Genomic DNA, 27,992 nt, shown 5'->3' on the forward strand with positions numbered 1-27,992 from the left:
GCCAAGAAAACTCCATTATAGGGCCGCCATGAGTTGGAAACAGCTTGAAGACACACAACATAGATATATGGATAGATCAGATGGATGAATAGATGTGCGGGCACACAACAAAGATGAATAGAGCGGATGGGTAGATGGAAAGAGACTTGAAGGTACACAACATGAATGGATAGACTGGATGGACAGATAAAAAGATAGACTTGAAGGCACAAAACATGGATGGATGGATGCATGGATGGATGGATGGAAAGATAGACATAGAATCATAGGGTTGGAAGAGACCCCAAGGGCCATCCAGTCTAACCCCATTCTGCCATGCAGGAACTCTCAGTCAAAGCATCCCCAACAGATGGCCATCCAGCCTCTGCTTAAAGACCTCCAAGAAAAGACACTCCATTGAACTCCAAGGGAGCATCTTCCACTGTTGAACAGCCCTTACTCTCAGGAAGTTCCTCCTAATGTTGAGCTGGAATCTCTTTTCCTGGAGCTTGCATCCATTGTTCCAGGTCCTGTTCTCTGGAGCAGCAGAAAACAAGCTTGCTCCCTCCTCAATATGGCCTCCCTTCAAGTATTTAAACAGGGCTATCATCATATCACCTCTTAACCTTCTCTTCTCCAGGCTAAATATCCCCAGCTCTCTAACTCCTTCCTCATAGGACTTTATGGTTTCCAGACCCTTCACCATTTTAGTTGCCCTCCTTTAGACATGCTCCAGTTTCTCAATGTACTTTTTGAATTATGGGGCCCAGAACTGGACACAATGGCCCGGTACAGACAGGAGCGATAGGGCGCCCTCATCACGTCTGAGGGGCGGTGCTTCTAGACACCCCTCACATATGATGAGGGCATAAAAATGGCAGCGCCCTGTACAGATGGGCACCGCCATCATTACGTGACGAACGAGTGGCACTATTACTTCCCTTGATCTAGACACTACTATTGTTGCAGCCTAAAATCGCATTGGCCTTTTTAGCTGCCGCATTGCACTGTTGACTCATGTTCAGCTTGTGGTCCACTTGGACTCCCATTCACACATAGAAGTCTCTCATTCAGCCAGGTGTCCCCAAAATCCTATATCTGTGCATTTCCTTTTTCCGCTCTAAGTGCAGTACCTTGCATTTCTCCTTGTTGAATTCCATTTTGTTAGCTTTGGCCCAGCTTCCTAGTCTATTCAGGTCGTTTTGAATTTTGATCTTGTCCTCTGGGGGTATTAGTTACTCCTCCTAATTTGGTGTCATCTGCAAATTTGATAAGTATACCCCTAATTCTGTAAACCAAGTCATTGATAAAGATGTTGAATAGCACTGGCCCCAGGACAGAGCCCTGTGGAACCCCACACTTGAAAGATAGTCTTGAAGGCACACAACATGGATGGAAGGAAGGAAGGAAGGAAGGAAGGAAGGAAGGAAGGAAGGAAGGAAGGACTTGAAGGCACACAACATAGATGGATTGGATGGATGGATGGAAAGATAGTCTTGAAGGCACACAACATGCATGGATGGATGGATGGATGGATGGAAAGACTTGAAGGCACACAACATAGATGGATTGGATGGATGGATGGATGGAAAGATAGACTTGAAAGATAGACTTGAAGGCACACAACATAGATGGATTGGATGGATGGATGGATGGAAAGATAGTCTTGAAGGCACACAGGATGGATGGATGGATGGATGGATGGAAAGACTTGAAGGCACACAACATAGATGGATTGGATGGATGGATGGAAAGATAGACTTGAAAGATAGACTTGAAGGCACACAACATAGACAGTTGGCTAGATAGATGGATAGATTGGATGGAAGGAAAGATGAAGGCACACAACATAGAGAGATAGATGGATGGATCTTTGTCTGTCTTTCTCCAATAGGATGGTTGATTGGTTGGATGGATGGACCAGTCAATACCACCAGTTGCTCATCCCTAGTGAAAGAGGTGGCAGGCAGGAAAGTGAGCAGTTACTGTGCAACAGCCACAAAGTCCATTCCCACCAGACTGGTATCTTCTCTTTTCCATTTCTCCAAACATGCCAACCATGTCCCAACGAAACTAACTAGGTTGAGTATGGACCGGTCATTATTTTCCCTCCAGCGCCTCTCCTACCTTGCAGGGTGGTTGTGAATCTCAAGGAAAGGAGGAGACGAACACTGCTCTGAAACACCCAGTTGTCCAGCAGTTTTCCCTTCCCTCTTTCTGCCTGCATGCGGTTTTGCTCCTTCTCCCTTTGCATTTTCTTCCACCCGCAGGGCCTTTATTCGCATGACTATACGATTGAGCTGTCAAAAGGCGCTGGGCTCGGATCCAGATTCTGCGCAGAGGGAGGGCTGTGCCTCCTGTTTACATGGGAGGAGAGAGCGGAAACCTTGTTTGCGTTGAGCGTGCAAAGGCCAGAGAGTCCCAGAGAGCCGCTGCACCCAGACCAGGTAAAACCAAACCCTTTCCTTTGCAACCAAAACCATTTAACTTCTCTTTCTATTCCCAAAAAGGGCTGGAGAAGAGCCAGGAGGGGCTATTGCAAAAGTATTTTCTTTAAACTATAACGCTCTTGTGTTGTTTTGTCACCATGTCTCAGAAATGCAAAGATCCTTTCAATGTGCGTCATTCTTTATTGGGCTTTTTAACTAAACAAAGCTGGAGGTCGTTGTGTTTTTAAAGGGTCGGAGGTTGCAACGTGTGCCAAAATGCCGAAACGTTTCCGCCGACCGAATCCTTTGGGAATAAAGCTGCTGTTGTTGGGTTTTTGTGTACAGTTGCGGAAATGAGCTGCATGTTTAAAGTGTTGTGTTTAATGCTATGTAATTGACGTCAGATGTACATTTAATGCATTATACCTGAGCAAACGTGTGGGTTGAAGGGTCCCTTTTTATATTGCAGCTGTCGTTGTGTGCCTTCAAGTCGTTTCCGATGTATATGGCATCGGAAAGTGGCCACGAAAAACCCATGATGGGGTTTTCTTGGCCCCTTTCTTCCGCAAGGGCTAGCCATTGCCGTCCTCTGAGGCTGAGACAGTGCGACTTGCCCAAAGTCCCCCAATTGGTTTCCATGGCCGAACCAGGTTTAGAACCCTGGTCTCTTAGTCCAGCGTTCAAACCACATTCCCGGGGGCCATTTGGACGTCCAGATTTACATTTGGAAGTAGCCAGAAACCTCCTTTGGGATGGCACAGTATTACTTTGGATTAGAAGACTGCAGGAAGGACTTGCCATTTAGGAAAGGAAAGTTACACTGGCATTGTTTCAGATTATGGTGATCATTTTGGAACGGCGCCGTTCCAAACCGTCGACTGAAGCGCCGCTTTCCTTTGCTGGGTCCGGACATGCCAAGTTTAAGTCCTTCATGTCAGGTTTGGATTGCGAAAGGAAGGGGGGGAAACCCAGCGCCAAAGGGGAAAAGAAATCGTGCGGGAACCTGAGCTGAGAGCAAGAGGAACGGCACAAAATAGCAAGCCGGCGGAAGAGATTTCATTGTTCCAATCCAGAGGTGGACACTTTTAACATCCCCAAAACCTTGGGTGCATCTACACTGCAGAAATAATGCAGTTTGGTACCACTTTAAGTGCTGCGGCACCATCCTAAGGAATGCTGGGATTTGTAATTTGACACGGTCTTTATCCTTCTCTGCCAAAGAGCGCTTGGTGCCTCACCAAACTACATATCTTGGCATCCTGTAGGATGCTGCCGTGGGAGTTAAAGTGGTCTCAAACCGCGTTATTTCCACAGTGTAGATGCATTCCTTGGAGGATCACACCGTCCCTTGCAAAAAAATACATATGTTCTGCTGTCTAGACACCTTCTAGAGGACGCAAGGCATGTTTGTGGGCCTAGATTTGGTTCCTTTTGACCCCTGGGACCAGGATGGTGTCATGGTTTGCGCATTGGGGCTACGACTCTGGAGGACCAGGGTTCGAATCCCTTTTCCTCAGCCATGGAAAGCCACTGGACGGATTTGGGCAAGTCACGCCCTCTCAGTCTAAAGCAACAACAACACATGATAGCTTTGCCTTAGGGTTGCATTGAGTCAGAAACAACTTTGAAGGCGCACAAAGACAACAAGCCTAAGTCCACATATTATTAATTTTCCTGCATTTGCAAAAGGAAAAACCGGCTGCGTTTGTCTTTTACTCTGCCTCACGCAAGGAATCCTTCTGGGAACCCGAACTCGGGACCTGCTGAACTTTGGATTTTCGGTCGGTCCACGGGGTGCGTCTCCTGAACCTGAAACCTGCGTGCGAGATAAATCCGTAGATAAGTCCTGTATGTCTGCCCTGTTTCTCTCCTCCTCTTCTGTTAGAGGCCATTTTAAAACTGGGACTAATCGCACATGTTCCAGATTAAAACAACCAAACAGCTCTTGTTTTGTATCCCACACACAAACACATAAAACAACAACCCAACAACAATGCCTTTGTTTCACATTCAGCTGGAAAACTCAAAAAACAGGCCTTGGAAGTCTTTTTGTTTGGGCCGAAGAAGTCTGAAAGAGAGAGGCATAATGTGGAATTGGTTATCCCCCCCCCTTTGTTCCTATAAGGAGGTAATAGGGGACCCTCACAGGCCCCATTGCCTCTTTGTCCCCTACAATCCATTTATTTTCTCCCCTTTCCCCCCATTCAGACTTATTTTCTCTGCTTTTCTTTTCCCATTCTGGTCATTTTTCTTTACTACTCTAACCCCTTTTCTTACCCTTTCCAACCTTCTTCCTCCCCAGCTCCTTTTCTCCTCTACTCCAACCTCTTTCCTTCCCCCTTTCCAACCTCTTTTCTTCCTCATCCCCTTTTCCCCACTTCCTCCAACCCTTATCTTCCTCCTTTCCAACCTCTTTTCTTCCTCATCCCCTTTTCTCTACTACCTTCAACCCTTATCTTCCTCCTTTCCATCTCCCTTTCTCCCCCAGGTCCTTTTCTCCTCTACTCCAACCCCTTTTCTTACCCCTTTCCAACCTCTTTTCTTCCTCATCCCCTTTTCTCTACTACCTCCAACCCTTATCTTCCTCCTTTCCAACCCCTTTTCTCCCCCAGGTCCTTTTCTCCTCTACTCCAACCCCTTTTCTTACCCCTTTCCAACAACTTTTCTTCCTCAGCTCCTTTTCTCCACTATCTCCAACCCTTTTCTTCCTCCTTTCCAACCACTTTTCTCCCCCAGAGCCTTTTCTCTTCTACTCCAACCCTTATCTTCCCTCTTTCCAACCTCTTTTCTCCACCATTCCAACTCCTTTTCTTCCCTCTTTCCAACCTTTTATCCACCACTCCGTCCCTTTTTCTTTCCCCTTTTCTCCCCCAGATTCTTTTATCTGCCACTCCAACCTCTTTTCTCCTCCTATACTAACTAGAGTCATGGTGCAAAAATGCCATAATTTCGCTGATGAACTACAGCACGGTTATTGCTCTTCTTTTTGTAAATTGATGTGTTTTTAAGGAGAAAAAGAGAGGGGGACATATGGTCCCAAAGTGCCTTGGAAATTAAAACCAAGCCTAGCTCTGGTTGGGAATAATGTGTTGCAGATGGGCCTGGAACTGCCAGAGAGTAAACCAGGACAATCCGAAAGAGCCGCAGTAACAAATGCCACGGTTGCCCAGCTTACTTGCCATGAGTCCTGTGTCTCTCTTTGTGTCATCTCTCTCTCAATACACACACACACACACACATATATGTCTCTCTGTGTGTATTTCTCATTCTGCCACTCCTTTTATTTCTTCTCTCTCTCGTTCCTCCCCATCCAAGAGACTCTGCCCAGATTCCTCTGCCCAGAGAAGCTGAACTTTCCGCTTGGCGTGACAGAATTTGAATCCAAGCCCAGGGTTACAGGTTGGCTGTAACTACACAAAAGGGGCTGCCTGGTGTTTTGGAGCCTTTGGAATAGTATTTGTTTGCCTGGTCTGCTTATGGAAACCCACCGTTTCGTCACGTTTTCTATGGCTGAGGATGCCCAAAGGTGGTTTTGCCACCTCTGCAATGTCACCTGGGAGATATGTTGGTGGCCTCCCATCCAAGGACTAACCAAACCTGGCCCTACTTAGCTTCCAAGATACCCTCCAATTACCCCAGTTTGCCATGGGTTGAAGACACACTGCAAAAATAATCCAGTTTGACACCACTTTGATGGTAGTTGATGTAGACAACAAATTAAAACAACATTGGATAACAGTTGTGTAATGATTGTAATGCCAGGTTTAAAGCCTCCCTAAACTACAGGTAATCCAGGTTTAAAGCCTCCCCAAACTACAGGTAATCCAGGTTTAAAGCCTCCCCAAACTACAGGTAATCCAGGTTTAAAGCCTCCCCAAACTACAGGTAATCCAGGTTTAAAGCCACCCCAAACTACAGGTAATCCAGGTTTAAAGCCACCCCAAACTAAAGGTAATGCCAGGTTTAAAACCACCCTAAACTAAAGGTAATGTCAGGTTTAAAACCACCCTAAACTACAGGTAATGCCAGGTTTAAAACCTCTCCAAACTACATGCAATGCCAGGTTTAAAGCCACCCCAAACTACATGTAATACCAGGTTTAAAGCCACCCTAAACTAAATGTAATGCCAGGTATAAAGCCTCTCCAAACTACAGGTAATGCCAGGTTTAAAGCCACCCTAAACTACATGTAATGCCAGGTTTAAAACCTCTCCAAACTACAGGCAATGCCAGGTTTAAAGCCTCCCCAAACTACAGGTAATAACAGGTTTAAAGCCACCCTAAACTACATGTAATGCCAGGTTTAAAACCTCTCCAAACTACATGCAATACCAGGTTTAAAGCCTCCCCAAACTATATGCAATGCCAAGCTTAAAGCCTCCCCAAACTACATGCAATGCCAGGCTTAAAGCCTCCCCAAACTACAAATCCAAGCATCGAGCCAAGGCTGTGGAAGCGGTGTCAAACCGTATTAACTCTGCAGTGCGGATGCAACCAGAGATAGCAATATCGGGGTCAGGCGGGGACTTTGCCTGTTGGATTTAGACGTGCAAGACCCCTTTTTGCAGATCATAAAGATGATAAAGAGGGCGAGGGGAAGGCTTGCCCTCCCAATATCCTGGGAGAGGCCTTCATTCTTCATTTGTGGGCGAAGAGAATGAAATTGAAAAGCAATGTGCCCATTCATGTTTGCTCAGCAGCAAAGCCCCAGCGTCCAAATAGCATTCCAGGCTCCGCTCTTGTTTGCCTTGGAAATGACTCAGTGATTTCAATTATGATTTCTATTATTTTATCTCCAATTGGTTGTCAGTCGCCTTGAGCCCTGTTCTCTCGGCTGGGAAAGGCCAGATATCTCCCTCGAAGGGGTGGCGTTTCAGTAAACAGGGTTTTCTGCCAAGTCAGCCGCTCTGGCCTCCGTCCAAAGGCTGGGGAAAAAACATCTGACATTAATATTGTATAGGACATTATTATTAATGCTAATTTTGTATCCCCCCTAAAATCCCAATTATTCCAAACTCAGAAACACTTCCAATCCCATAAAGGGAGACTGGTTTGCAAATGGTCATTGACTTTGGGCATTGAAATGTGCAAAATGTCTAGTTAACACCAACTCAATAATAATAATAATAATACCTTGAGAGCATCTAGTCTGACCCCAACTCTATTATTATTATTATTATTATTATTAAATTGCATTGCAATTGAGAAAAAAAAGATTTGCAAAGGTTAATATAATAATAAAATAATAAAACCCGCCTGGATTCCTTGTGATTGGGCGGGCTATAAATAAATCATTATTATTATTATTATTGGAAGGCATTGCAATTCTATTATTATAATTTTTAAATTCTAGTTCTTGGGAACATCCTTTTAAAGTGAACTTTGCTCTCAGCTGGTTACTTAATTTTTATTTTAAAATTAAATTTTATGTTAAAAATATTTTTATTTTAAAATAAATTCAATAATAATAATTATTAAATTCTAGTTCTTGGGGCGTCTCTTTCTATAGTGAACTTTGCTCTCAGCTGGTTAGTTACTTTTTATTTTAAATGGCATTGCAATTATATATATATATATATATATATATATAGAGAGAGAGAGAGAGAGAGACAGCTTCACTATATATATATATATTTAATTGCAATGCAATTTAAAATAAAAATATATAATATTTATAATAAATAATATAATAAAATACGATATAATAAATAATATAATATATAATAATATAATGTAATAAATAATATTATAATATATACTAATATATAAATAATAGTATAATAAAATATAATATAAATAATAATATAATATAAATAATATAATATATAATAATATATAAATAATAGTATAATAAAATGTAATAATAAATAATATAATATATAATAATAGTATAATAAAATATAATATAAATAATAATATAAATAATATAATATATAATAATATATAAATAATAGTATAATAAAATGTAATAAATAATATAATAAATAATATAATATATAATAATATATAAATAATATAATAAAATTATGTGTGTGTATATATATATATATATATATAGTGAAGCTGAACTGATTTAAAACCCTTGAAATAATGATTGAAGAAGGAAGTGATTGCAAAAGAGAGAGAGAGAGAGAGAGAATGATTGATTGCAATAAAGGAGATGAAAGCAAAGGAGGGCCCAGCTGTTGGAGGCGTGGCCGGGGAGGGGGTCTGACCGGAAGGGGCTGACCACGTGACCGGAAGCAGGAAGAAGTGCTGAGCAAAAGATGCCACCCCTGGATAGAGGCATTCAGACGAACACGGGAGGTGCAAGAAGGCAGAGGAGGCAGGCATTGAGTTTCTATGGGGGTTTATTGAAAAGACTTTGCAAAAGTTGCAAGGCAGGCAGACATCCGCCAGGTGCAGCTCTTATGGCTCTTCCCTTGGAAGGGAGGCTTTGCTGTTTTGCAGGGCTGAAGCTCTCCCAGTTGAGCCTCTGCCTGATCTATGGGTCTGGTCAGGTTTTATCCTGAGCTAGAGTCTTTATTATTGCAGGGTCAAGGCTCAACCAGTTGAACTTCTGCCTAATCTGTGGCTGCCTTTGGAGATTTCACCAGATACAGCTTTTACCCTGCAATGGGGGCTTTATTGCAGGATAAAAGCTCTCCCAGTTGAACCTCTGCCTGATCTATGGGTCTTGTCTTAGCCTGAGATGGAAGCTTTATTATTGCAGGGTCAAAGCTTTACCAGTTGAACCCCTGCCTGATCTATGGGGAATCCCACCAGGTGTATCTTTTATCTTGATATAGAGGCTTTATTGCAGGGTCAAAGCTCAAACAGTTGAACCTCAGCCTGCCTTTGGGTCTTGCCTCATCCTGAGATGGTGGCTTTGTTTCAGGGTCAAAGACCTCCCTGTTGAACTTCTGTATGTTCTATGGGGAATCCAACCAGTTGTATCTTTTATCCTAAGACGCTTCATTGCAAGGTAGAAGCTCTCCCAGCTGAACCTCTGCCTGCTCTGTGGCTGCCTTGGGGAACTCTCACCTGGGTGAATGTGCCCCACAAGTCTTGGGGCGTCTCTCACACCCAGGGCCCTCCGGCGCCACCCTCTTTTGTGCAAGCGCCGCCGTCCTATGTGCCTAAGGATGGGCTCCCCAGAGCACCAAACGTGGGCATGACTAGGGGATTATCCTTCCCCTTTGTGCCTGGCACTGCAGAACGGGCGTGGAGCAGCGCACCTTTGGCAGGCGAAGCGCATCTTAATAACGGCGACGAAAGAGTTGCGACTCATCGCTTAGCGAGGGGTTGAAAAGAGCCCAAGTCTTTAGCGCAATCTGGTTTCTTTGGTGCCCTGCGGCTATGCCGCTTTCGTTACCCGGAGCAGCGGAGGCGGCGGTGGCGTCGTTACGGAAGACAGTAGTTATATGGGTTTTGGTGTGGTACGCGAGGGGTACGCCAAGGGTGTGAGAAAGAACCATAATTCATTTACACTCGTCCCTCCATGTTTGCGGATTTGATATTTGCGGATTTGATTAATACGTTCTCTCTAGGAATATCTAGGTCCTCCTCCAGCGCAACTATATGGTCAACTTTAACCAGAAGTTGCACCGAAGGACGTAGGGGTTCCTAGAGAGAACCCTCCACTAGGCCTTTGTAGCTCCTCCAGCACAGTTCTATGGTCAGTTGACCACAGAGTTGCCGCAGAGGACCTAGAGATTCCTAGAGAGGATACTCTACTAGGCCTTTGTAGCTCCTCCAGTGCAACTCTATGGTCAACTTTAAAAGTTGCACTGAAAGACCTAGAGAGGATACTCTATTAGGCCTTTGTAGCTCCTCCAATGAGTTATATGGTCAGTTGACCACAGAGTTGCGCCGGAGGACCTAGAGATTACTAGAGAGGATACTTTACTAGGTATTTGTAGCTCCTCCAGTGCAACTCTACGGTCAACATTAACCAAAAGCTGCAGTGAAAGAACTAGAGATTCCTAGAGAGGATACTCTACTAGGCCTTTGTAGCTTCTCCAGCGCAGTTCTATGGTCAGTGTCTGTCGGACGTTGGCCACAGAGTTGCCCTGGAGGACCTAGAGATTCCTAGAGAGAACACTCTACTAGGCCTTTGTAGCTCCTCCAGCGCAGTCCTATGGTCAGTGTCTGTCGGACATTAGCCACAGAGTTGCACCAAAAGACCTAGAGATTCCTAGAGAGGATACTCTACTAGTTCTATGGTCAATTGACCACAGAGTTGCGCCGGAGGACCTACAGAGTCCTAGAGAGGTGTTCTCTCATGTAAAAACATGGCGTTTTGGTTGTTTGCGTTTTTTCCATATTCATGGGGGTCTTGTGTCCCTAACCCTAGCGAATACGGAGGGACAAATGTGTTTGTACCCAACGTTGGAGTAGGACTCTGGAGAGCAGGGTTCGAATCCCTCTTAGCCAGAGCGGCAGAGGCGGTGTCGTTCCAAGAGCGCAGGGGTACGACGAGGGTTTGAGAAAGGACCATAATTTCTTTACTATTTATATTCAGGGGCAGCTGTGATGTAAATCGGAAATGACTTGAAGATATACTACAACACAAAACATTGTCCATACAGCAATGTGCAGCAACATCCAAAAATCCACAAAACCGATACCTTTACGTGGACAACCAAAGTGCACAAAATACATGAAGCACATTTCAAATAATTTTTTTTATCTTGGCCCAACAAAGGTATCAGTTTTTGTGGTTTTGGGATGTTATTGTCTACTGAGGAAGGGACATGATTCGCCCACCTGGCCTTTGGAGAATTCAGTTGTCAACTCAGTTTTGCTAAGTCATTTCTACCGCCCCCATAGACACAAAACAACAACCCATTTTGATTGGGCGTTGGGGATTTGGCTGAGTCATCCCTCCCTCCTCTTGCAGGTATATAGCTGAGACCTATCAATCCCGGAGGCATACCTGTCACTGACTGCGGGTGCCGAGTTCGAGTTCTGCTGAATCGTCTCTCAAATCTCCCCCTGCAGGTATGTAGTTCACGTTGGGGCGAAAGGAGGATGGGGATTTGTTCGGAGGACACTTGTGTTTGCTGGGATGTACTACAACAAATGACAGTACTTGTGCATAGAGAATCATTGCAGAATATTTGCACATAGGGAAATACAGTGGACCCTTGTTATACGCTGGGGTTTGGTTCCAAGATCCCCCGTGTATAACAAAATCCGTGTATGCTCAAGTCCCATTAAATATAACGACATAGCAAAATGGTGTCCCTTATAAAAAATGGAACATCAATGCAAATTTATACTTTTTTGGAACATTTTCAAACCGTGTATGCTTGAATCCATGTATAAAAAATCCATGTATAAGAAGGGCCGACTGTACAGGGGAATAGCTGCCCATAAGGGAACATTGGGCAAGTATTCAATGCTTCTCTATGGGCAAGTGTTCCCCAATGCTTCTCTATGGGCAAGTGTTCCCCAATGCTTCTCTATGGGCAAGTATTCCCCAATGCTTCTCTATGGGCAAGTGTTCCCCAATGCTTCTCTATGGGCAAGTATTCCCCAATGCTTCTCTATGGGCAAGTGTTCCCCAATGCTTCCCTATGGGCAAGTATTCCCCAATGCTTCCCTATAGGCAAATATTCCCCAATGATTCTCTATGGGCAAATATTCCCCAATGATTCTCTATGGGCAAATATTCCCCAATGATTCCCTATGGGCAAATGTTCTCTAATGATTCTCTATGGGCAAATGTTCCCCAATGATTCTCTATGGACAAATATTCCCCAATGATTCCCTATGGGCAAATGTTCTCTAATGATTCTCTATGGGCAAATGTTCCCCAATGATTCTCTATGGGCAAATATTCCCCAATGATTCCCTATGGGCAAATGTTCTCTAATGATTCTCTATGGGCAAATGTTCCCCAATGATTCTCTATGGGCAAATATTCCCCAATGATTCTCTATGGGCATATATTCCCCAATGATTCTCTATGGGCAAATATTCCCCAATGATTCCCTACGGGCAAATATTCCCTATGGGCAAGTGTTCCCCAATGTTTCTCTATGGGCACATATTCCCCAATGATTCCCTATGGGCAAATATTCTCTAATGATTCTCTATGGGCAAGTGTTCCCCAATGTTTCCCTATGGGCACATATTCCCCAATGATTCCCTACGGGCAAATGTTCTCTAATGATTCTCTATGGGCAAGTGTTCCCCAATGTTTCTCTATGGGCACATATTCCCCAATGATTCCCTATGGGCAAATATTCTCTAATGATTCTCTATGGGCAAGTGTTCCCCAATGTTTCCCTATGGGCAAATATTCCCCAATGCTTCCCTATGGGCAAGTAATTCTCCAATGCTCCTTAACATTCTCCAATGCTTCTTAAAGCATTTTAAGGATGGCTTAATGGTGGGGGAAAAGAACAAACTTTTTTTAATGGGGAGGACCTGTGCAGTTTTATGGGGGCCACATGCAACCACTAAAAAGAGAAAGTACTCATGAAAATGACCCACATCTGGCAGAACGATGGGGGAGAAGCAGTGCATTTGATCCAGGCTTTGAAATATATTAAAAGAAATTGTAATTAAAAGTATGATGCAAAGAGGGGTGGGGAGTAAGCAACCCCCCCAAATGTTATGGCACTGCCAAACCCAGTATCCCCTGCCAGAATAGCTAGCGGAGAAGAAAGGCGGATGTTGCAATCCAACAACATCTGGAAAACTGCACGATTTCCATTCTGATTGAAGTTGACGTCTTTGGCAAAAGGCGCCGCTTAATCATTGTACCGTGTCTCTCTGTGTGAGGGTTTTTTGGAAGCAAAGTTCCCCCTTATACAAGATCCGCAGCTGTTGCAAATAGCTGGTGGCAGTTCTTTTTCCGAAGAGATAAATAAGAGTTAGCAACTTGGCCAGTTTTTGCATAGAAGGAGGCCTTGGGTTCCTGGAAACGTTGCGGCTTTGGTGGCTTCTCCGCTGTTTTAAAAACGTTTTGCGTCTACTTTGCAACGTGAGCTCCCTTTCGTCTGTAAGTGCATCCTCCGCTTTTCCTCAGGATGATGGGAGATGCAGTCTGACAACATGGTGGTCCAGCTATGGATGCAAGCCCCAAAGCCACCAGAGCTGCCAATCCTCACCCAGTTTTCAATGGAGAAACAGTTGTAGCAAAGGTGAACTCTGCGCTCCAGAGTTGTGGCCCAACGCTCAAACCACTACATCACACTGTCTCTGCCTAAGACAAACCTATCCTGGGGTTTTCTGGGCAAGTTTCTTCAGTGAAAGGGTTGCCTTTGCCATCCTCTGAGGCTGGGAGAGCGTGGCTTGAAGGTCCCCCAATATGTTCACACAAGCGCCTTAAAGGCGCATGGCAAGAGGGAGGACAGTGCCACCAGACAGTGCTGAAGCTAATGAGGAATGTATAGAAGAAAGGAGCACCCAAAACTCCTTGAGGATTGGTTGCCGATGGCTTTTGGGCTTTCATTATGGGTTCAAATCCTGGTTCAGCCATGGAAACGCACTGAGTGACCTTAGGCAAGTCACACTTTCTCAGCCTAAGGGTCTGAACTAATCAGAACCAATCCTTGCCAAAAAAAACCCAGGATAGTTTTGCCGTAGGGTTGCCCTAAGTTGGAAAGGAGTTGGAAGGCACACAACAACAACAGCAACAGGAAGGCTTTAAGCAAGGGGGCCTTGCTGGCTGGGGGATTCTGGGAGTTGCAAAAATAAAGAAGAGATGTTCCCCCCCCCCCCCCCCAGTTTCTGCTTTTATGCCTCTGCATGTTTTAACCGTTCGGGTGAAGTGTCACAGTGCCAGAGGCTGTTCTCTTCAAAAGCGCCCCCGCCAAAGTTGTTTTTCGTGCTATACCTGGTGAAAAGTCCTATTTGCTGTGCGCTTTCAGGCCCCCCCGGGGTGGCGTGGGAAACCGGTTCTCATAAAGCCGAAGGATTAGGTGCGAGGGGAAGGGTGGGACGGGTGCCATTGTCTTGCCAGCATTACTTAAGAAAACACCCCACTGGCTTGGGCGTTACTTGGCCTGGCCGACTCTAGGGATCAAGTATTAATTTGGCTGTAGTGCAGGAGCCAGGCTACGCCCGTTGGGTATCTTTTGGGAGGTCAGGGGCTTTCATGCCCACCCTGGCGCAGCAGCCCATGCCAAAATGGAAGCTGGCCGCTGGAGAGTCGAAGCCCTGGTGGCCTAGGAGTGGCGTGACTTGACGCAACTAAGCATGCCCTCCGCCATTTTTGTCTTTCTGCAGTCTTTGTGGTGCCATGGAGAAGATCAAGCAAACCGTGGACCGTGCCCGGGCGGCCTTCAACACAGGCAAGACGCGCCCCTTGGCTTTCCGGATCCAGCAGCTCAAGTCCCTGAAGAGGATGATGGAGGAGAGGGAGTCGGACATCCTGAGAGCCCTAAAAGCCGATCTCAACAAGGTCAGCCTCTCGCGGTTGGCATCTCCCTGGTGGCATCTTCTTGCCTTTGGGTTGGTGCCCCACTTGGGAATTTGGGGGTCGGATTGGTCTGTAGGAAAAGCTGAAGTTGGGTTTCTCTGGGAGGAATTCCCAAAGAAAATCAGAGGATGGGTTTTTCTTTTGGGGGGCTTCCCTGAGAAAGTTGAAGGCTTGGTTTTTGGGCTTGGGGGGTTCCTTAGGGATTGGGTTTCCCATTTGGAAGGGTCCCTGGGAAAGCCTGAGGCTGGATTTTTCTGTTTCCAAGGGGTCCCTAGGAAAATCAGAGGCTGGTTTTTCCATTTTTTAAATCGACAGGGTCCATGGGAGGAAAACCAGAGGCCGACTTTCAATTAGAAGAATCCCTGGGGAAACCAAGGACTGTGGGGGTTTTTATGTTAATGGAGAGTTCCCTAGAGAAACCAGAAGCTGGTTTTCCCATTTGGTGGGGTCTCTGGAACAATCTGTGACCCAAAACCCTGCTCCCCGTCCCTAGGGAAACCTAGTGGGAAATCTACACTTGGGACTCTTTGTTTGGCAGTATGTGTTTAGGAATATGATGGTGAAGCAGAGAGGCCTTTGGTCGGCTCTTGTCTGGTGTCACCCCTAATCCAAACATATGTCACCCCCCTTGCTTCCCCCACACAGAGTGAATACAACGCCTATAGCTTTGAGATCATGCAAGCCTTGGCAGAGGTTGACCACATGTTGGAGAATCTTCCCGAATGGGCCGCCCCTGAGCGAGTGGGCAAGACCATCTTGACCCTGGCAGATGAGACCTACATCCACCGCGAGCCCCTGGGCGTGGTGCTGGTCATCGGGACATGGAACTACCCTTTCGCGCTCGTCATCAGCCCTGTGATCGGTGCCATTGCAGCAGGTAAGGGAGGTGACGACTCCCCTGGCGCAGCACAGTGGCAGAGGGACTTTTGTAGACCAACTTTCCAAGTTGGGAAAAGCTGGAGGGTCCCCCTGTCTATTTAACCATGGAAAAGGCTGAGAGGGTATATCCAATTCTCCCCCATTTCACCAGACACACAAACAGCTTATCTAAATACCTTCTGGATACCTCCATTTCCCCATCACGTCCTTCCCAAAATGGTGATGAGAAGTGATGATAAAGCTCCATTGCAGTGGCTCCCCAGGCTGCAAACCAGAGTTTCAGGCAACAGAGTCTGTGCCCTCGGATAGCTTCTTATCTTAATTCACTGATTGGAAATGAGGCTTAAATAGCTGATTGGAAATGAGGATATGAATATCAGGTCATCTCTCATCACTGACTGGAAATAAGCCTATCTGTCTGGAATAGTGACTTGTCTTAAATGGAAGAATCATAGAAAGGTGTGTGGGGGGGGGGTTAGGAGTCACAAAATGGAATCCATGGGCCACCCTTGATTTAAACTCTCTGTTCGGAGCGTAGAAGCAGGGGCGAGCAAAGAGTTCATGGGTTTAGGTTGCTCTCCTGGTGTAAAGTTTTGCTGTCATGCACGCACATGCTTGTCTGTTGCAGGCAACGCCGTTGTGATGAAGCCGTCAGAAGTCAGCGAACACACTGCCAAGCTCTTTGAGGAGATGATCCCTAAGTACCTCGACAATGTAGGTGTGGTTGTCTGACCAGATCACATTCACACCTCCAAACAAGCTGCGGCACGGTTTGACGATCTGGATTCTTTTAAGGAGCCAAGTCTCTACTAATAGACTGTGGTGTCTTCTGAACAGTCCAGAGATTGCATTCTCAACCTGTGGTTTCCTCTTGGCCTATGCACTCTGGGTTCTTTAAACCATGGTTTGCTGGTATGTCCAAACCCGTCACTGTGGCTTGAACCTGGCTTGTTTTTCTCTGCTGGGAGCTGACAAAAGGTGTCAAGCTGAAAATAGAGGAGGCAAACTGCTGTACAATTCGTGGCTTATGCAGCAAACCATAGTTAACCCAGACTGTGGTTAAATGTTAACTGAAAACACACCAGGTTTTGTCATGGGCGACAATTGCAGGGCCCCTTTTTCTGCCAGTATTTCAGATGGAGCCAAAGGGCAAGAGAACAGCCCCAAAAGGGACACATTTGAGTCACTAGCGGGACGTTTGTTTTGTCGTCATCTTAACCAGCGTTGATTCGGTTCTGAGTCGGTGTCCTGTTTTTCCCGCAGGAGCTGTACCCGGTCATCAACGGGGGGATTCCAGAGACGACGGAGCTGCTGAAGCAGAGGTTTGACCACATCATGTACACGGGAAGCAGCGGCGTGGGCAAAATCATCATGGAGGCCGCGTCCAAGCACCTCACCCCCGTCACCCTGGAGCTGGGAGGGAAGAGTCCCTGTTACATAGACAACGACTGCGATCTCGATGTAGCTTGTCGGTAAGGCACCAGAACTTCAGGAGCCTGGAGGTCCTCTGAAATATCTGGGAGGAAAGAAACAGCTCTTCTGGGCTGCAGAGAATATGAAGCCTTTTACAAAGGAGTATAGTGAGATCGGAGAGTCAGCGCAGCATAGTAGATAACGCTAAGTCTCCCTTTCTTCTTGTTTGCCCTTCTTCCTTTAGACGGATAGCCTGGGGCAAATACACCAACTGTGGCCAGACCTGCATTGCGCCGGATTACATTTTGTGCCACCCGTCGATCCAAGGGAAAGTCGTGGAGTCGCTTAAAAAGGCTTTAAAGGTGAGACTCCCGTCTTGGATTTCGTGAGTTTTGAAAGGAGGGTTGCCGCTGCAGACAGTCTGATTTCAAAGCTATTTAAAGACATTATTAATCACTTTCCTCCTTTTGCATCCATGTCAGCATCTTCTTGTGCAGTCTCAGGTTTTGGGGTTCTTTTCCCCCACTATCAGTATCCAAGTAACTGTTACAAAATGTAGGTGTGCTTCTATCAGACAAATCATTATACTACCCATTGGCCATATCTCTGTTAGATCTCTGAAATGGCATCATACAAAAGTGTGCTTCTGTCAATAAAAGGCATTACATTATGCATTGGAAGTATGTCTGCTAGGAAACATACAAACAGTCCACATCCATTCTGGGTGGTTTACTAACAGGACCTCGAAGGGTAGGATATGACTGGTTAGGTTTCTAGTTCTGGTTAAACCGGGGTATTGAATCTCAACCGACTTTTGCAGGAATTTTACGGGGACGATATAAAGAACTCCCCAGACTATGAAAGGATCGCCACTAAGCGGCATTTGAAGCGCCTCATGAGCCTCTTGGAGGGGCAGAAGATCGCTCACGGAGGGAAAGGGGACGAAAACGCCCGCTTCATGGGTAAGGCTGGTGAAAAAGCAATAGATAATACCTCTTTACGTTGGCGTTTTAGCTGCACGACTTGAGTTTCCCTTATCTGAAATCTGAAATACTCCAAATATGAGTGGCTGAGACAGCGACACATTTGCTTTCTGATGGTTCTGTGTACACAAACTTTGTTTAGTGCACAAAATGATTAAAAATGTCATGCATAAAATTACCTTCAGGTTCTGTGTATATGAATTTTGTGTTCAAAATTGGGTCCAGTCTTTCTGATCTCTCATTATGTGCAAATAGAGATATTCCAAAATCCCAAATGCTTCTGGCCCCAAGTGTTTCAGATAAGGGAGACTTAACCTGTATCTGTTATTTTAATCGGAAGGATGAAAGGATGGATTTGAGAGGGCAGGGATGCAGAGCTTGGACGAGTTCCTTTTTTTGGACTACAACTTCCAGAATCCCAATCCAGAATGGTTTTGCTGCTTGGTAATTCCTGGAGCTATATTCCAAATGATGGAAGTTTCCAAACTCTTTTAATCCAATAATGGAACTTTTTCAAGCTTTGGAGGGGACGACATTTGTGTCTGTGGGTGATATGTCCCAAATCCTGTTGCTAGTTTTAACTAAAGCAGATTCTTTCAGTCAGAGGAGTTTACATACATGTTGATTGATTATTCCAGAAGGATCTAGTGGGATTACTTGACTCACCAAAAGGTCTTTGGCCTATATTTATACTTCCCCTGAAAAATTATATACAAAGAGAAGGGATTTAGAACAGGGCCACTATGTTTAAGTTGCATTCCTCAGCCAAAAAAGGCCTTGAATAATGAACAAATACAATAAAGTGAGTAACACAAAACCAAGGGGTGAATCCACAGTGCAGAAATAAAACGGTTTGACACCACTTTACCTGCCATCTGGGCTACATAATCCTGGGGTTGATAGTTTGGTGACGCATTCATCCTGGTCTGTCGGAGAGCTCTGGTGCCTCGCCAAACTACCAACCCCAGAATGTCAGTTAAAGTGGTATCAAACAGCTTTAACTCTGCAGTGTGGACACCCCCTTTGTTTCCGGTGCCGCCGCATGTTTTTGCCATTTGCAAGCTTGACTTTGCCTCCTTTTTGTTTCCCAGAGCCCACCATCCTGACGGACGTGGATCCAAGCGCCAAGGTCATGCAGGACGAGATCTTCGGACCCATTCTTCCCATTGTCACCATCCGGAGCCTGGACGAAGCCATTAAGTTCATCAACGAGAGGGAGAAACCCCTCGCTCTTTACGCCTTCGCCAAAGACAACAAGGTACGGATTTGGAGCGACCGGTCCCACAAAATGGCGGCCGGGGGGCCAGGAAGCTGGTCCTTCTGGTTCAACGGATAATAGAGAAAAGAAAATTAAAAATACAAACCCCATAGGAGTCTTTCTGCCTTCTCTGCCCTACCAGATCATCAAGCGCATGATTGCCGAAACATCCAGCGGTGGAGTGACCGCCAATGATGTCCTGATGCATTTCTCTATCCCAGGATTGCCTTTCGGAGGCGTTGGTAAGTTGATGGAGAACAGCTGTAGGGGATTTCTGGTTCAAAACCTTCCTCTACCATAGGGATAGACAAAGTCATATTATATTTATGTATTTTTATCTATCTATCTCCCACCTTTTTGCCAAACTGGACAGTGTACAACATTTTAGTACCAACCGTTATCATCTTGAAATGACTGTAAGGAGAATTGCTTGAAGCTCGCTCTGTGAGGCTCGGCTCCCTCCGCCTCCTGCGTGCCGTTTTTGGCCTTGCGCTTCTTCCGCAAGGGCAGATCTTAGGATCTGACCCACAACTCAACCACCCCTGTGCCTCTTCTTCCCTCCCCAGGGAACAGCGGGATGGGGGCCTATCACGGCCACTACAGCTTTGACACCTTCTCCCACCGCCGGAGCTGCCTCATCCGGGGTCTCAAGATGGAGTCGATGAACAACCTCCGCTACCCGCCCGGCACCCCGAAGAAGCGGGAGTGGGCCAAGTTCTTCGTCACAACGCACTTCAGCAAGCGCAAGATGGGGCTGGCGGCCATTGCCATTATCGGGATCTTGGTGGCCATCGTGGTCAAGGTGAGCCTGTCCCCAGGGGTCTCGCTTCCATCTCAGGGAGCCTTGCTTGCCAAGTGGGGCTAGAACAGACAGATTTGTCCTCTCTTGCTCTGCAGCGACTTGATGTTGCAGGCAAGCAAATGTCAGAAAAACGTTAGAATAAGGGAGGTGTGTGTCCCCGAAATCTCTCCTGTAGAGGTACCCACATCTGACCCACAGAGATCTGTGGGCATGGACCACCCTTCTCTCAGGCCTCACTCCAAATGGTAGCCCCCCAAATTCTTTATCACTCCTCAGAGAGGTAATTCAGGTTCCTCTCCTGGCTTTGTTGCTCCCTTGGCTGGAGAAGAAGGTGCCAGCATGAAGCCGGTTTGTTGTTGTATTCCTGCAAGTCATTTCTGATGTATGGCGACCCTAAGGCAACCTTATCATGGGTTTTCTGGGGCTGAGAGCCAAAAGTCACCCAATGGGTTTCTGTGACCGAGCCGCCATGTCTATAAAAGAAACTTTCCCAGACTCTGGGTAAGACTACATGTCCTTTAAGTGTTCCTCTCAGGTCTGTAATTCCAAAGAAGCAGCGTCTGAGCAGATGAGCTACCAGCTAAGCTCCAGAGTAAAAGGAGGGAGATGGAAATGTAATAGACTTTCACCAATCTCCAATATTGATTTGCTGATACTCAGGAGGTACAAAATCTTTTGCCTGAGATGCTGCAACAAGAATACATTGGGTGACTTTAGCCTGTAGTATAAAAGGCTGCAAATCCCGTCTGATCTTGGAAGCTAAGGTCAGTCCTGGTTAGTACTTAGAAGACCTGAATACTTGAAAGCACAGAGAGACACATATATCTCTTTATTATGGTAAATGGACATACATGTGTAGCATATGTAAGCATTAAAATCCATCAGGATAGGGAGTTTGTTTGCTAAGAGGCCTGGAGTAATGCAGAGGGGGATTCGCCAGAAAGGTAAGCCAGGTAGGAAGGCAAAATGCTCCTTGTGGAAATTACTCCACAACCACAATGCTGCCACTGAAAAGGCCTTACCTCCACTCTTTCTCTTCCTTTTGCCCTGCCTCAATCCCAAACCTCTCTGTCCTTGCTCCCTGCCTCCTTCACCTCTCAAAATCCCAATATTTGGTGCTAGAATAGTAGCATTTTAACCATAGTGCGAATGGACCCCAGATTGCCCGGGTCTACATGCTCACATAAAGTTGCTCATGTGCCTTTGGAGATTAGTTTGCTCTGATAGAAGGAGATGAAATCAGCAACAGGGGGATGGATGTCCTCTCCTCGGACCAAGCTAAACATTTACGGGCTAATAATGACTCTGATGCGCATTGCGGCTTAATGGAACAGGAGCAGGTGAAAAAGTTGGCAACTCGGGGGCAGACCGCCACCTTTCACTGCAAAGTGCCCTCCGATGCTCTTCTTGTTTGCAAAGGAGGAAAGGAGAGGTTGGTAGCTAAGGTTAAAGAATTAAGGCCCTCTTGTTTCACGTTTTTTCTCTGGTTCTCCCCAGAACCGCCGGGCATGGCTAGGTCTTAAGACTCTCCTGGCTGCTTCGGCAGCTCAGATAATGTGGCGGCTTGGTAAGAGCTGATGGGATCCATGTTCAAAGCCGGCTGGTGGTTGCAGGGAGGTAGGAACCTGCCTTTCCTTCCTTCCTTCCTTCTTTGCTTGCTTGCTTGCTTTACTTCCCTGTCCATGAGTCCTTTTCCTTCTCTCTGCATGTAAGAGCCGCATGCGCTTCCTTCCTCCTTAGTGCGCCCAGGTTTTCCAAAGTGCCATAAGAAAACTTCCCAAAGTGTGTAGGTTTGACAGTTAGGAAATAATTACAAACCAGTTTGGGTTCTGCCTAAAGACCGACTGAAAGTATTGATTTCTGTTAACCTAGATGGGAGTTTCTCTGTGAAATCCTCTCTGCACCCGTAAGTTATATGACGCTTAGATTTCTGCTTTTATGAAAGGTCCCACACTCCAAAATAGGGGATTTTTTTGGGCGTCTCGTTCAGTCTGTATAAAAGGAAAAGCTTTCAAACGCTTATATTGGGGAGGTTGCTTATGAGAAATGTTGCCCGCCATAAGGGACAATGTTTGTGCCTCTCATATAAGGGACATTTCTCATAATAAGGGACACTTGCCAGTCCTATAAGGGACAGGCTTTCTGATCCTCAAATAAGGGACGTTCCTTATAATAAGGGACAGCACTATAAGAGAGGGGCTTTCCGACAAATAAAATACAATTATGTGAATCAGGTAAATGGAAAAGACCCTCTGTGTGCATTTCATCGATTAAGAATTTCAGATTTAAGAACAGACTGGAAACTTAATGTTCTCTTTTCTCTCTTGCAGTTTGCTCTCTGAATCCGAGGTTTGTCTTAAACGGAATCCACTATTAATGCAAGTTCTAGTTTACTGGGACCGGTTTGGTTTTTTCCCTGCTGCTTCTGCTGCTATAATCCACTTGTAAGAGTTTTACAGTTGTACGATTATAAAACCGCTTAACACACACAACGACAAGACAGTAAAAGCATCGCTACCCTCCATTTTCCAAGTCAGAAATTTCACCGCAGGCTGTAATGGTGCCTAGGGTCAAAAGCGGACCTCTCCCCGCCTTGTTTTAAATGGGCAGAGGATTTAAAATGGAGGAATTTGCTTCTTTCCTACCCAGAATACTTTGTTTGTGTGTCGGGGGAGATTTAATGTTATTCACCCTCCCCAGGAAACATCTAAAGTAAACCTTTTTTAAGCATGGTGCACCTTCTCTGGGTCCTATCATCCCCAGTCTGTTTGGCATGGAGGGCTGGGGATGATGGGGACCTGTGTGGTTTCCATCCCGGCTTTAGAAACGAGAGGTGCTCCTATAGAAAGTTATGGACTTCTGAGCCTGCAGTGTTTGGTTTGTCCTTCCAAAGTTTGTCAGTAAGTTTGTGAGTTTGTCTACTCTTTGAGTTTTCTAAGGTGCTGAAAGCATCTTCCCAAACGGCTCCTCCATCTTGGAGAGAGGGCCTGTCAAACATTCCCAAAGCCTGACATGGATCCACAGCCCCACTGACTTGGCCTTCCGGAAGCGTGCAACTACACATCCCAGAATGCCTGGCTGGAGGATTATGGGGCTTCCAATCAAACACACAGAGAGCACTTAGTTTCAGAAAACTCTCCCTTTGGGCTGAGCTTTACAGTAACTCTTTTGGACTACCCCTTCTCAGGATGCTGGGAGTTGGTGCTCCAAAAGAGTTACACTTGCTATTTTGGCTTCTGAAGCCAGCTGACATATATAGGTGCTGTTTTAGTATTTAGAGCACAGTTTTGCGCCAGTTTACACAAAAGCAATTCCCACCATCTTCCAGTTACTCCAGAATTTAAACTGGTATAGGATTGCAGCCTGTGTCAATTGCTTCTTTAAGATAATCCTCCTCTTCCATGTATGCAGTGGCCACATTCAGCCATTACACCCAAACCCTGGTTTAAGCGGAGCTTTGCCAAAATTACTTCTTTGGGATGACAACTCCCAGTATCCCCCCTCAGCTGGGGATTCTGGGAGTTGTACTCCCAAATCACTGCCAAGGTTCTGCTTTCATTGCCGTCAAGGGTGACATCCGGATCGCGCCGTTTAATCTCTTGCTAATTTTCTTCCTTTCCTTAAAACAAGAAGCAATTCTCCTTCTCATCTTTATTTTTATATATATATATATATAACAAACACTTGTATTGTTTAGAGTAGAAACTGACATATGGACAGAATTGTTACTAAAAATATATATATATATAAGATTTTATATGGAAAAGATTGTATCTCTGTTTAATAAATACAGATCCACTCAAAACCTATGTAACTGCAAAATTGCACGTATCGGGAATAATAAATGTGATTAGTCGGTGATCGAAACGGAGGCGTGTGTTTTGCTTGAATTGCTTGAATAATTTGAATTTGGCTTTGGTTAATTGGTCTTGCAACTCTACTGAGTCTCAACATTCAAGATTTCAAAGTCTCTCCTTTAGGGAAGATCTTTGTTTAACAAAAAGACTCAAAAGCGTAGTCTCTTGAGTGTCCGTCGGGGTTTTTTTTTCTGATCCCGGTTCCGGGTTCAAATGTTACTGGCGTCCATCGATTTACTTCGGAAGCAAGGCACCCCCAGATCAGACGTCCTGTTTCTCGCTTGATGAATTGGGAGGTTGACGTCTTTCCGAATCCTAAACGGTGAACAACCGAACGGCAACTCCTAACGCCAAGACGGCAAGGGCAGCTCCGATAGCCAATCCCCTCCACACGATCAATTCTTTGGTCGTCAATACTTTGCCGACGACGGAGACGCCCTCCGTCCTCTCGGCCTGGTAGGTCGGCCCATCCACCGTGGCGAACCTCACGAGCACAACGCCATTTTGGGAATCCGTCGGTCCTGCGCCAAAGAATGATGGAAGCAAGAATAAGTGGAAAGGCGACTTTAAATGAGCGCTTCTTAACTTTGGATCATCCTAAGGTGTCTTGGAAGTGCAACTCCCAGAATCCTCAACCATAGGCTGTATTCATTTTATGATGAATGGGTCATTTCCCCCTCCTTCCTTTACTTTGTCTTGAAGACTTAAATATTTCTTCTAATATTTCTTTTATTCTTATGTTTATGATCTGATTCCTCCTGCCTAAAAAATCAATATTTCTTCTATCCTTTTGCCTTTGGTTCCCAAACTCACTGGGGATTCTGGGAGCTGAAGTCCAACATCTGGAGGATCAACATTTCAGATTTCACTTTATATCATTAGTATAATTTCAAAAACATTCAGGGTTTGTCGTGATGGCCATTTAGTAAACCTAATAACATCAAAAATCCACCAAATAGTGATACGTTTATGGGGCCAACCAAAATGCACTTGCAAACTTTGCAATATTACATGTAGAAGTGGAGCGTCAAAAGCTTGCAACATATATATTGTGTGTTTTGGTTGGCCCCATAAAGATATCATTGGTAGACTTCTTTATGTTATTGTGTAATTTGAATTTCTACATAATTTGCAATTGAAGTAGCCTTGCATTGATCATAAACAGGTGCTGTACCAGGTATGCAAGTGTTTTCTGTAATGGAGGAAGGTGCCGTCTTGGCTGGTCCGGGAACCGAATTCGAATCCTCCAGCACTGGCCTATGAGTCAATCCTGCGCGGTGCTGAGCCTAACAGACAAAAATAATAATAAAAAAATTCTGATTGTTTTAATGTATTGTTTTTAAATAGTTAAATGTGTTTAATAAGTTTTTAGGGGAGGGAGGGAACAATTGGGTTATTGGACATTATGGGGTCTTTTTGTCCCCTTTACTTTGTCTTAAAGACTTAAATATTTCTTTTAATATTTCTTCTATTCTTATAATTATCTGTTTTCTCCTGCCTAGAAAAATCAATAATGTTTTTTAGCCTTTGCTCTATTCTTTTGCTTTTGGTTCTCAAATTTTGGTCCTCCAGGTGTGTTTTTGGACTTCAACTCCCAGAAGCCTCAGCCACCTGAACCAGTAGCTAGGAATTCTGGGAAATGAAGTCCAAAAATCTGGAAGACCAGAGGCTGGGAATCAATTATGCTGAGACAAGGCCAGGCAACTCAGAACCTGGTCTGTGGGGCAACTAGGCCCAAATCCAGTGTTAAAGATAGTGGCCCAGTGACATCTGGAGAATATTTTACCTCAGACAAATTTAAAGGGCTAAAAGACCAATTCAGAAATAGGACTTTGAGGCAACTTTTAATGACTCCAGCATTAAAAATGGCAGCCCAGGCATATCTGGAGAATATTTTACCTCAGCCAAATAAAAGGGTTTGAAAGACTAGTTCAGAAACTGGGCTTTGAGGCAACTAGGCCTGACTCCAGCATTAAAAATGGCGGTCCAGCCATGTTTGGATAATATTTTACCTCAGCCAAACTAAAGGGGTTGAAAGACTAGTTCAGAAACTGGGCTTTGAGGCAACTAGGCCTGACTTCAGTGTTAAAAATGGCGGCCCAGGCATGTCTGGATAATATTTTACCTCAGCCAAACTAAAGGGGTTTAAAGACTAGTTCAGAAACTGGGCTTTGAGGCAACTAGGCCTGACTCCAACATTAAAGAAGGCAGCCTAGGCATGTCTGGCTGAAGGGGCTAAAAGACAAGATCCCTCTATTCTTGACCAAAGCGGCGCCATCTTGCAAACGCCAACCCTGGCTAAGGGTTTGGGGCAGTGAGATGACCGACGTAAGAGGAACTTGGGGAGGGAGAACCATTTCTCCTTGACCAAAGTCACCCCATTTTCAAACACCGACCCTGGCAAGAGGTTTGGGCGGTGAGGCGGATTGAAGAGGTGACTGGGTGGTAATCTCATTCCTAATCCTTTAAGATTTGTTCTAGAACTTTCTTTCTGGCTCGCGGTGCCGGTTTCAAAGGAGATGGCGGTTACCTCAGAAATACATCTGAGGAAGCGGACTCAAGTCCAGGAAAGCTCACGCTACCAACTTCATCATCATTATTATTACTGTTGTTGTTGTTGTTGATAAAGCTTTATTTATATAGCACTGTACATTTAACACATCTTCTTTCTTTCAGTTAGCCTCACGGCTGATATAAAAAACATAAATGTCAATATCCTGCATAGAACCTTCCAGAAGCAGCAGGCCTTTTTCCCTTTGACCTTCCTGCCCTTACTCAAAATGGCCGCTGTCACGTCAACTCCATGTTTTTTACCACTAAGGGGTTTTTTGCAAGCTGTGTGTGCGTTGTGTGTTTTTGAGTCATTCCCAGCTCATGGCGACACTAAGATGAACCTATTCCAGGCAGGAAAGGAAGACGGGCTCGCACTGGGGATGATAGGGGATAGAGTCCAGTGACGTCTTCCTAACCCCTTTAAATCTCACCTCCTCCGCCGCCTGTTTCCAGTTCATCCTGGCAATGTAGATGATGGAAAACGTGGATGGGATCAGGGCGCAGATGAACATCCCCACCCAAAGTCCTGGGGAGAAAAGGAGACATAGTTCAGGGGAAATGCATGTCCCATGGAGTCAATCTAGCCCCATAGATTTTGCATATTACTATTTATCCCCCTTTGATGGTATACTGCATTTCCAATCTTCTTCCAAGGATTGCCAACTGACCAGAAAAATATTCACCCTGGACGGTTCTTTGTGCTTTTTAACAGGAAATGTGGAAAGTTCAGAAGCTGGTTGTTTCTGGAGCATTTGGACAATTAAACGGTCAACAATAGTGACTCTTTAAAAGGGAGAGGAGCCACAACCAGCAAAGAATTTGGCATCCTTGCTACTCCTACAATTGCACAAACCCATAATTGCACCAATCTCTAAAGGCCACAAGAGGGCAGCAGAGGTATAGACAGTCAATAGGGTTTCCTGCTTGGCTGCTTTGGTTGCATTTGCACTGCAGAATTAATGCAGTTTGACACCACTTTAACTGCACACGGCTCCATGCTATCAGATCCTGGGATCTATAGCTTTGTGAGCTATTTCATCCTGTGCGACAACAACCTACAAATCCCAGGATTTCTCCAAGCAGAGCTTGGAGAGATGACTGTGTCGATTGGATTATAACACACAGAATCCTCCACTGGGAGTTGTAGTCCCCAGGAAGCAACTTTTCCACACTCTGCTTTTGCTCCTCTTTTGCTAAACGTGCCCGGTTCCTAGTCCAGATATCACTATCGTCCAGTACTCAAGGCATAAAATGCTCCCAGGTACCCATCAATTCCATTTTGGCGACAAAAATCAACACAACGCCCACTGGCAGGCCGATGGCGTAGTAGCCGATGGCATTGAAGATGGCACCGAGTTTTTGCTTCCCGGTTCCGCGCAGAACTCCGCTGGTTGTCGCCTGGAAATGGGAGGAGAAGACATTCG

At 45.3% G+C, this 27,992-nt stretch overlaps 3 protein-coding genes across 7 annotated transcripts in view; 2 read left to right on the forward strand and 1 right to left on the reverse strand.

The window, feature by feature from the left end:
• LOC149301437 (aldehyde dehydrogenase, dimeric NADP-preferring-like) lies at positions 1–24,025 on the forward strand. 3 transcript variants are annotated; one of them, XM_089484383.1, is made up of 12 exons: positions 1–2,426; positions 11,290–11,390; positions 14,631–14,805; positions 15,469–15,700; positions 16,331–16,416; positions 16,966–17,174; positions 17,360–17,477; positions 17,936–18,077; positions 19,190–19,356; positions 19,499–19,598; positions 19,923–20,158; positions 22,489–24,025. In XM_089484383.1, the coding sequence occupies exons 3-12, from the start codon at positions 14,644–14,646 to the stop codon at positions 22,498–22,500; spliced, it is 1,464 nt and encodes a 487-aa protein (XP_089340509.1). In that variant the 5' UTR covers positions 1–2,426; positions 11,290–11,390; positions 14,631–14,643; the 3' UTR covers positions 22,501–24,025. The 3 variants fall into 3 exon arrangements, with proteins under 3 accessions (XP_089340509.1, XP_089340510.1, XP_089340511.1); XM_089484384.1 differs by lacking the exon at positions 1–2,426 and adding an exon at positions 8,513–8,733; XM_089484385.1 differs by lacking the exons at positions 1–2,426; positions 11,290–11,390 and adding an exon at positions 13,470–13,543.
• LOC149301438 (multidrug and toxin extrusion protein 2-like) overlaps positions 24,019–27,992 on the reverse strand; it is a 9,890-nt gene continuing 5,916 nt past the window's right edge. The window contains exons 14-17 of the mRNA XM_089484289.1: positions 27,834–27,966; positions 27,000–27,094; positions 25,190–25,301; positions 24,019–24,536 (exon numbers count right to left, since the gene is read on the reverse strand). Coding sequence (XP_089340415.1) covers positions 24,331–24,536; positions 25,190–25,301; positions 27,000–27,094; positions 27,834–27,966 — 546 coding nt within the window. The 3' untranslated portion in view covers positions 24,019–24,330. The remainder of the gene's footprint in view (positions 24,537–25,189; positions 25,302–26,999; positions 27,095–27,833; positions 27,967–27,992) is intronic.
• Positions 25,970–27,992, forward strand: part of LOC149301439 (multidrug and toxin extrusion protein 2-like) — a 23,922-nt gene continuing 21,899 nt past the window's right edge. For 2 of the 3 annotated variants that reach the window (XM_089484386.1, XM_089484387.1), the window contains exon 1: positions 25,970–26,449. The gene's annotated coding sequence lies outside the window, so the exon portion shown is untranslated. The remainder of the gene's footprint in view (positions 26,450–27,992) is intronic. The other variant, XM_089484388.1, reaches the window with a different exon arrangement.

Source organism: Sceloporus occidentalis, unplaced genomic scaffold (assembly GCF_023333645.1).
Source record: "Sceloporus occidentalis isolate IW3139 unplaced genomic scaffold, rSceOcc1.0.p SCAF_21, whole genome shotgun sequence".
Classification (NCBI taxonomy): Eukaryota; Metazoa; Chordata; class Lepidosauria; order Squamata; family Phrynosomatidae; genus Sceloporus; species Sceloporus occidentalis.